A 9,844-nucleotide genomic window follows, 5' to 3' on the forward strand; every position below is an offset into this window, starting at 1 on the left:
TCAGCTGAACTGCAGGCTGTGTTTACACAAAGTATATGGGAGGCAAGTACTGAAACAAATTTAAAAGTAGTCAAATATTTACAGTATATAGAGTTGCTTTTTTCCCCAGTACAAACACATATGGGAACACTTTGCACATGATTATTTCTTTTTTTTTTTTTCCATTTTTGAAAAATAAATAATCCAAGAAATTCAGCATTTTTTCTTGTTTCATGATTTATGGAATACTGAACAGAGGATATTTTTAAGTTCTTACTACTGCTAGCCATTGTTGTGCTGCTTCCACAGAGATGCAGGAGTTAATATTGTAGTGAATTATGAACCCAGAAGCTGCTTAAGGTTCAGAGGGGTAATTCTAACTTTAAGATTTAATACAGTTTCACTGGCTGTGTTATATGAAAATTCACTCTATTTATAGTTGTCATGAATGTGGAAATTAGCTGTAGAGACCAAGACTATGTTTGAACCAGGCTATAAACATGTTTGTTACTGCTATAAAGTTGGACGTAACAGTCTATGGTGATTGACAGACTTTTGAACCAGCCTCTAGTGGTCATTTCATGAACTGCAATTTCACTTTTGCATCATGGTTCAGCTCTGGAGGTTGCTGCTAGGCTAAGGCGAGCAATTAACTCAAAGTACTCTTGTACCTAAATACAGCCTTAACCCATACAGGAACAGACATGAATGTTGACAAGGACAAGGGCCACAAAACAAAGAAAGGCAGCTTCTATAACCACCAAGCTCCCAGTCATCACCCTGTGTTACAGCCTCCATAGAGTTGTCTGATGAGCTGAGTGTCTGAGATTGTATTTGTGGGAGGTCAGATCAGAGCTTTGTGATTATATCTGATACACTATACAAGAGATAACAAAACAGTGTTCATCTTTATGCGATTTGCTGGAGTGTCAGCATCATTCCTGCAATGACTTACATCAAATGTACATGGCTTACACATGAAGAGGTATTTCTCCACAAGGAAAATCCCTTCACTCTTCTCATACAATCCTTTAAGTAACAATACAGATTGCTTAAAGTGTTTGTCTTGGAGGGGGGTGAGGTGTTCTTTTAGTTTCAACAGCAGCCGACCACAAAGGAAACACAGTGGAGAAGAATGCCTGGAGCCCACTCCTTGCGGTAACCAGAGCCTGCTGCCATCCTCTCCGACATCCGTCCGCCCCACCTTTGTCATAAGCTGCGGTGTCAGCCAGCTCAACTAGCCAGCACGCGTTGGGTTGATCCTCTAAAACCACCATTAGCTGCCTGCTTCTGCACACACATATTCACGCTGGGCGGATATGGGAGGAGGTTTTTTTTAATTTCAGTGAACCGCAGGGTATACTGTAAGGGGTAGAGAAAACAGATGAGTCAAGCATACAGTCATCCAGCCTTCCTGTCTATTTGCCGGCATGCTGTTGTTTGTGTGGATTACTTTGTTCAGGTTATGTGTGTGTGCGTTAAATGGCATTGCTTTCTCTTCTCTGTTTGTGTCTTCCTCGCTTCCTTCCTTCCTTTTCTTGTCCCCTCCTAACCCAACTCCAGTCTTTCTCTCTCTCCGTCTCTGACTCCCATCCTCTCGTCTTACCCAGTCAGTAATGTGATGCCGCTATCAGCCTCCTTGGGGCCTAAATAGACCTCAGTGAGAATTTAATAGTGTGACCATGATACATAACAAGTGTCTGTCCAGCAGGGTGACATCAGCAGTGAGGAATCTGCTGGTATCCCTGCCCAGCTCCTGCTGGCATCAGGAGCAAGTGGAGAGAGCCAGAGCTGAGCCGAGCTGCTTTTTAAACACCGCTAACATAGAAAGCAGCAGAGACAGTACAGGCCAACTTACTGATGTAGGGATTCTAAGCAACATACAATCTGTTTTCCATCTATTGTGCCTTTAACAAATGCAAATTATGTGAAACAGAGTGACATGACAGTAATTCAGGGTATTTGAATTTTGTGATACACAACAGTTGTTTTGTTGCTGCAGAGTCAGTCTTTGTTGCACAGGATTACAACTGCAAACGCATGCAAATGCATTGAACAACACATGCACAGACAAGACAACGCTCAAGCTTTGCCTGACTGTCTTTCCTGAGTGACATCAACGGGCAGCTGAATTATTAAGTATATAAACACATAAGTATGCATCGTGTGCAAATTAAAATTTTATAGGACCTTCTTCCTTATTCCGTTCCACATAAATGCATCCCTACAGTTTCATCTACATAATGGAACGATTTTAGAGATGTGTATAGAGATGTAGTTTTCTCCTCTGGGTTTTTAAGCATTCACTTCTTACAAATTTATCTATTTAATCTAAAAAATCCAGGGTACATTTATGATTGTGACTATATATTTTACTTTCTTCCTTTTCAGATTACATTGACAACAGTCATTCATTCACACTTTCTCTTAGTATGTGGGAAATGTGGCTAGTTTCTGACTTACCACCACTCCCTTTTTAAGATGGCTTCTCTTTGTAACAAACCATTTGTCTGACAAGAGTTCAGCATCAAAATGTCACAAATAAATGTATCTTTACAATTTAGACAGCGTGCAGGAGTCTCATTGAAACTGAATAATTGTAACCTAGTTAACACCAACACCAATAAATGATTTGTTTCTGGTTTGCTTTGACATGGAGTCAAAGTCACACTCCTGTATTTTTGCTCCACTACAGAGCTAGACCTGGAGCTGATTAGCTAAAAGACAGGTCTTACTGGAATCTGTAATGTAGTGGCAGTTTTGTTAGAATCGACATTTTTTCATTACCCTTGCAGCTTTTTGTGTAGGGGTAAGAAAAATCTGTTTGAGGTTAATGGAGGGTGCTGAGCTTGATGAAGTAGTGGAGGGAGAAGCATGAGTCAAGGATGACTAGGTCTTCATCAAACAAACGAAGGGTGTTGGTCAGTGAATAAATATCTCCTAAATTAATGAAAAATGAGCTTTTATAACTTAATATTTCTGGATTTTGTGGGCCGCTGTGGTCACACTGAGCCTTTGCTAAATGGTGAGACTTGCTCTGGCCACGTGTGTGAGGTAAAAGGAGGAGAAGAACTAGGAGACAGGAAAAGGATGAGGAAACACAGGAGAGGATAGGGATATATGAAGAAAAAACAGAGGCCAGTTCACAGGAAATAAGGGGAGAATTAAAGCAAAGGGCCAGAGAATGAAGAGCTATGATAGGCAGTGACAGACCTTAATCTTTTTTATCCACATGTGGGTGAAGACAAGTCAGCACCCTCCAAAGTACAAGTTCTCACCTTGACCCATTATCCATCGCTCTCATTTCGTCTCTCCTCCTCTCATGTTACCCTTTCGACCTTATCTCTCACTCCTCTTCGTTCCTGTCATCCCCCTCCACCCCTGCACCGTGTAAATGGGGCGACTCTGTGCAACACACCGATCCAGCTCAGCTTCATCTTGTCATGCGACAATGACCGTGTCCCTGTCACCACTTCATCAATCAGCTCTGAGTGGCACACCGATGTTGGACTGGAGCTTCATTTTGACTTTACAGCAGTCCGCGGTGGCACCATGCAAACACACACACACGCACACACACATGCAGACCCATTTAGTTATTCTAGACTTTGTATATATAACACGTGAAGCTGACTTTGACGCGCACTCGCTCATTAATTTGAGGTAATGAGGCGTTCCGGTTGATGATATCCCATAAGGGAATGATTATATTTCCAACTGTTGGCGTGCGCACTTCCATATGAGTGTGGAAACTACCCATTGTTGCCTCTCAGTGGGGCAGGAAGCACCTTCGACAACAAACTCACCCTCTTTACACTGATTCAATCCAACGCAGCTGCTTTAGCATCTGATTACTACAGTCTATTTGGCAATGTATCAAGACTACAATCAATTTTATGAATGAATTTAGAACCTTTCATAACAATAGAGAAATAAACAATACAAATAAATTAGTTTATTCAATGTGAGTTTGTGTATTTTTATAATTAGAGATCCTGCTGCGTTAGCATTCATTTGACTACAAGTGTCAGGTGTACTATAATGTGAAATTGAAACCTTCATGTGAGTGTGTGAACCAAATCTAAGTGAGCAGACCTTCAAGGAAACCAAACGCCGCCAGAAAAAGTTCAAAGACAATAGCAGTCCTGTTATTTTCCACAAGCATCTGGCACACAATGAATTTTGCCACTTCCAATGAATTTTGGCCAACCTGTGAGGAAATGCCTATTGAGCTATGGAAATGGCTCTCTAGGAACGCTGGAAAACACGAGGAAAAGCGACTTCTTCTGCGGAGCCGCTACTGTGGCCCTACAAGGAAAATTCAGAAGCGCATTGATGCCTGATGATGGGCCTCCATACTGGACATTATTTCCTGGCTGCGGTCCACCAGAACGCAGCGAACTCCCTCAGCATTCTGGCTCTTTGGTGGCCATCAGCCCCGGGAATAGCAGCTATGTGAGCATGACTACACGGCACTATTTCTGTGTGCTCTGCTACTTGACATTGAGAGGCCGGGATTAGGTGGCTCCACTACTGTAAATGACTTGCTCCTGTCACACATACAAACACACGTACACATGCTTTACACTAAAGACGAGATTTAAAGTGGAAAATTACTTGCATTTCTTTCTTTCTTTTTTGGCTGTTAAGAAACAACAGCTGTCAGCATATTGCAACTTTCTCCTGAAAGTCACATGCTAAAAGCTCTTTTTCAGTTTCTCAACAAATGAGGAAAGTTGCGTCCTGAATCAGGTACCACACCCTCCAACATCTGTCTTCAACTACCATCCTCCCAGTGTGAACATGGGAGTCCAACGGCATCCTGTTTGTTCAGTATATATAGAAAGTATGGGAATCGAACCCACAAACAGTGTTGAAAAGCGATCCACATAGCAAACATGCATGTTTTTGCTTGTAATGGCTCGGTTAACCCCTTTAACCCACGTAGAGTCAGCGCTGAGGCATTACTCTACCACATTCCCACTCACACAGACACACACACTCACACACAGTGCCGGTGTAACAACATCCGTGTAGGAGGTGACTTCAAGGGGGTGACTAACGTTTGGCTGGGTCTCAACCTGCCTTTGAGTCCAGCTGGGCCTTTTGACCGTGCCTTACTTCCACTAAAACCTGCATCCATGACTGCATTGTTGCGTCCCAGTGTTTGCCGTATGTGGTCTCTCTGAAGCCTGTGGCATTCGGGGCTGGTTGAGGTCTCAGATGTTGGTGGTTGTGTCTTTGAACGTGACATCTGTTAGCTGTGTGAGTAACGGTGTGTGGTGCTGTGGCATGTTGTATTGCGGCCGAACATCAGGTGTTCCACGGCTCATACACCTCACATCTGTTCCCTGTGGTTCAGCACGCATGCAGCTGTAAGTGAGTGTGATTGATCTGTCAGTGAGACTAATAATTCTGTTGTCAGCACATGGAGTGAATAATGTCTTAATTTTCCATGCGGTCCAGTGAGTAAGACCTCTGAGAAACATTGAATTAGCAACAATCGCTTGTTAAACTGTTAGAAAAACATTGGTATCCAGGTATAGATAACCATAATTAAACATAATAAACTGGGTAGGGTTCCTGATTCTATATCTACACATCACTGACTATAAATATTTGCCTTTTGAGCGCGGAACATAATAGCGCTAATGGCCAGGATACAGGTGCGTTGGTTAAAAGCGGTGGCTCACACGTCACACACAGGGGAAATAAAAATATTATGTTTACTATAATTACAAGCCTGAATGTCCCAAAATAACACACTGCAGTTATCGTTATCCAGACAGGCACTAATGTGTGGTCCAGCTCAGGAAGCGACTCAAGGGGCGAAAATAAACCTGACCTTACTTAACTGATCTCTCGGTGCAACATGTGAGACTCCCCTTAATGTTAAGAACACATAATCGGACATTCATATGTGCATTGAGAAACTTCAAGAGTCAGAGGATTCAGGTAATCTTGTTTTATTTTTGCTCTGAAAAAAAATAAAATCACAAATAAAAATCACTTCAAAACTGCAGGGCAGGGTTTGAAAGGGTAGAACACTTGAATTCACATTTTTTTTCTTTCCTTGACAGCTTAACAGTTTGTAATGATGGTAAGACATGACAACATCTTTATACCCAATTCTTGCTACAGTGCGTTTGATATTTGACTCCCTTTTTAAAAAAGTTTCTTAGCAATACAGAGGCTGAGAGCATCTGTTTTTTGTTTTTTTTTTGCATATAATCAATACACAGCCAGTGCACCATGTCCTAGTGACCTATGCTGGTCTGTCATTATAAAACTAAGCCACAACACGAAGCCTAATATGGCCAGAAGATCCCCGAACCTGCAGGATAAAGTTGGGGTGGAGTGAAAGAATAGGGTTTCCTTATTACCAGTACAGATGTGCCATTGAGCAAAGCACTGAACCCTCAACGGCCAAAGTGAAGCCACTTAGTGGGAAGCTACCAGGTGTGAATGTGTGAGTAGAAACAGGGCATTGCTCTTATTTAAACTACCCCGAACATTTATTTTAAAAAAATCTGATCTATTCAATGATCAATTCATTAATCACAGTGCTATTGATCATCTACCGAGTGCGAAAATTAAAATTTAAGCATTAAAGCTCTCTTGGATGAAACACTTCATAACTCAAGGAGCTTCTGCATTCTTTGCTTTTCTGTTTCACAAATAAATATCGTTCCAATAAGAAATATAAAAACAACTGTAACATTATTATTTTAACAACTGCCGGAAGGATGGTTAAAAATCTCCATAAATACAGTTAGCTTAAATAAATAAATTAAAATTATAAATATACTGTACACACAAAGAGAAAAAAGAAAAGGAAAAAAACTAAGAAATAAATGATGGCCTTGTGCAGGAAGAAAAAAATACAAAATGCTGTCCAGATTGAGCTCTTGTTGTTAGAAACATCAGTTCCACTTGAAACTTTTTTTCACACAGTCAAGAAGCAGCACAGAGTCTGTTCATCCTCCTCGTTCCTTTGCGATCGTCGCCTAACGCTCGACACATCTCCAGTCCATCCTCTCCGAGCCATTTAGTATTCCAGTTCCAGACGGGCCGCCTTCTTCTGAGGCCATCGGGAATACGTTCGGCTGCCCGCTCTGTCTCTGAACGTCTGGCAGAACATTGGGCGATCGCCCTCCGTTCCCTTCTTCACGTACGTTCATTTTTCTTTCCTCCTGCTGCGGTTCACTTCTCTTTTATTCATTTTGAGGTAGAATTTCTGCATCTTTGCCTAATGAGAAAAAGAAAACGAAGCAGTGAGCAAACCCTGATGTCACCCAGGCGATGGTGAAGACAGATGCTGGTCAGTGCATGTGTTTGTAGCCCTGCTCCTATCTACTCACCTCTCTTTGTCTCTTCAGTGGTTGGACGCTAACCCTAGTTTGACCTTCTCCTCATTCTCTACATCATACGCTCCCCGTTTGTGAAACCTGCAATACACAAGAGAAAAGGAGCTCGTTTCAGGCTATTTTCTGTCTGTCTTCGTAGCTAAACTCTCGATCTTTGAGTGTGTTTGGCTGTGAGTGTGTGTGTTTGAGTGCTTTTCACTCACCTGAGCATTAATAAGAGGCCTATGATGGTGAGGCAAACAGACGACAGCACCACCGCCACCACCGCCAGAGCCGTGGTCCTGCTGTAGCCCTCAGGAGACTGAACAGGTAGCGTGATGAACTGACACCTGTCACCAGAGTAATTTGGGTGGCACCTGTAAAGATGACAGAGATGAATTAATAATGAAGTTAAATGTGATGTGAATGTCGTGCAGGTAAATGCAGGACTGATACTTACACACAGGATGGGACGGGGATGCCTCTCAGGGGCTGGCAGGTGCCGTGAATGCAGAAATCCTTGTACTTCTTAAGGCAGGGATTCCTCTTCTTTCCCTTGCCTTTGCCCTTCTTTCTTCCTTTTCCTCTCCTTCTCCTTCCTTCGGTGATTTCAGCCGTCTCCAGGATGGCAGACGGGTCTTTGGGTTTGCTTGACATGGCAACTAAAAGCACAAAGAAATCCATTAAACCTTATTGTCTTTGTTCAGGAACGTGATGAAACAATAAGTGAGACATCTGAAAATTTCTTACCTCGTGGCAGCTCCAAGTCATAGTCTCCAGACATGCCATCCTCATACTCATCATCATAGTAATATTCATCTTCGTACTCCTCATCTTCCTCGCTTTCCTGACCGTTGTCCACCGTGGTCGCACCCACGCTCCTGCTCTCCTCCTCCACCCTCCAGTCTTTGGTTGTGTCCAAGAGGTTGATTACAGATGTGTGCCGCTGCCTGTCGCTCTCATACCGGTCGACTGCGGCGCCGCTGGCCAGTCTGGACACCACTGGAGGAGAGAAAGAGAGTTTAAAATGTTAATTTGATGCATCAGAATTAACTCTAAAACACAGGCTGAAACTCTTCCTGTAGGAGGACAGGTTAGTGCGCCAAGGTGGGCGGACCTCTATGGGCAAGTTGAAACATGTTGAGCACAAAGAGGCTGCAGGCTGGATTTTTGGGTTTTAGTGATTTCCTAACAGATGCCTGCCAGGAAGTTGCACAAGCTCACATGGAAAACAGGCTTCTTAGGGGGGTCATTGGTACCCACTGCCTTGCTAAGGAGCACTTCAGCTCAGTGGAAATTGGCCAGAGGTGATAGATGTCCCTCAGAGGGGCAGTTTTGTACAAGAAAAATATAGCAGTGGGGAGCAAATAGGAGTTGGCATATACCCCCTCTGTGTCATACACACGCACAAAATGCATGGACAGACAGTTAGCTAATGTCAAGCAAGAATATGAGTTAAAAATAAATGTATCCAGTTACATAAAGCATGCTCTAAAATAGAGAGATGACCCCGTTAGCTCCCCAACAGCCTGGCATCATGAAAAAAAGCGTCGCCTTAAAGATGAAGTTTACAGGACATATAATAGCTCGGTCATGCTGGTGAGGTTTACACTAACAGCCGAGGAGAGGCACAGTCACGCAGACACACACATTCACACACCAAAGCAACTGGAAAACACAGAAGAAACACAGTCAAGACGCGTACAGGAGCGCACAAGAAACGTACCCAAGGCGTGAACCAGCAGGAGCGCAACAACAAAAATCCTCATGATGGCAAAACTTCCAGTGACTTTGAGCAAAAGGAGAGAATAAAAGATCTACAAGTTGTATTCCGTCCACTTGTTGCTGTTCTAAGTAGTCCTTCTTTTTCGCTGTTTTTAAGAAGTGTTTTGTGGATTAATTCCGACCTCTTGGTGAGAGCTGGTGCGTCTCTGCTGAGCGGAGCGAAAGCGCGTCTGGAGAGAGGCTCGGCCGTATTTAAGCGCTGCTCGCCCCGCCTCCAGAGTCTCCTCAGACCGCTCTCTGCTCCCAGTGAACCAGAGAGAGGGCTGGGAGGACACAATGTGGAAGGCTGCTGTAATAAGGACACTATAACAATTAATTACCTAATTAACTGTAGTGTGAGTGTGGAGCTACAGGATACTGAGGGCCAGCTCAAATTCAATTTAAGGTCACAATGGTACACTGTAAAATATCCTGAAGGAGTTTAGTCAAATCAACTTATCGTTAGTTTACTGAATGAAATATATGAGTTTTTCTCATTTAAATGCAATTAATTACTTGGGGCATTTTGATTTAAAATGAGTGGAATGAAGTTCACTAAACTTATTCATTTAAGTTTATAGGAAATAAAACTCGCACATAAGTAGACGTCAAGATGCTTTCTTAGAACGTTACAACGCAGCAGACACTTTTGTATTTCTGTAATTTGAGAAGACAGACATGATGACAATTTGCTGGATATCTTTATCTAAGTTATGGTTGTTTCTTTTCATAATAATCAAACAATTCTAACTGTG

The 9,844-nt window shown here is 42.7% G+C and overlaps 1 protein-coding gene across 2 annotated transcripts; it reads right to left on the minus strand.

Annotated features, from left to right (window-relative positions):
• Positions 1-5,929: 5,929 nt before the first annotated feature.
• On the minus strand, positions 5,930-9,285 carry hbegfa (heparin-binding EGF-like growth factor a). Of its 2 annotated transcripts, XM_023284085.3 has the most exons (6): positions 9,052-9,285; positions 8,076-8,327; positions 7,786-7,987; positions 7,550-7,702; positions 7,341-7,427; positions 5,930-7,228 (listed from the first exon to the last, which is right to left on the minus strand). In XM_023284085.3, the coding sequence occupies exons 1-5, from the start codon at positions 9,092-9,094 to the stop codon at positions 7,355-7,357; spliced, it is 723 nt and encodes a 240-aa protein (XP_023139853.2). In that variant the 5' UTR covers positions 9,095-9,285; the 3' UTR covers positions 5,930-7,228; positions 7,341-7,354. The 2 variants fall into 2 exon arrangements, with proteins under 2 accessions (XP_023139853.2, XP_023139854.2); XM_023284086.3 differs by lacking the exon at positions 7,341-7,427.
• Between the last annotated feature and the right edge of the window lie 559 nt (positions 9,286-9,844).

This window comes from Amphiprion ocellaris, chromosome 13 (assembly GCF_022539595.1).
Source record: "Amphiprion ocellaris isolate individual 3 ecotype Okinawa chromosome 13, ASM2253959v1, whole genome shotgun sequence".
Taxonomy (NCBI): Eukaryota; Metazoa; Chordata; class Actinopteri; family Pomacentridae; genus Amphiprion; species Amphiprion ocellaris.

Bases quoted from the DNA above. Each gene is read 5' to 3' on its own strand.
- hbegfa (XM_023284085.3), bottom strand. From the start codon at position 9,094: ATGAGGATTTTTGTTGTTGCGCTCCTGCTGGTTCACGCCTTGG. The intron at 8,328-9,051 runs GTACGTTTCTTG...TCTCTCCTCCAG, and splicing joins CCTGCTGGTTCACGCCTTGG to TGGTGTCCAGACTGGCCAGC. The intron at 7,428-7,549 runs GTGAGTGAAAAG...TGTGTATTGCAG, and splicing joins GGCCTCTTATTAATGCTCAG to GTTTCACAAACGGGGAGCGT.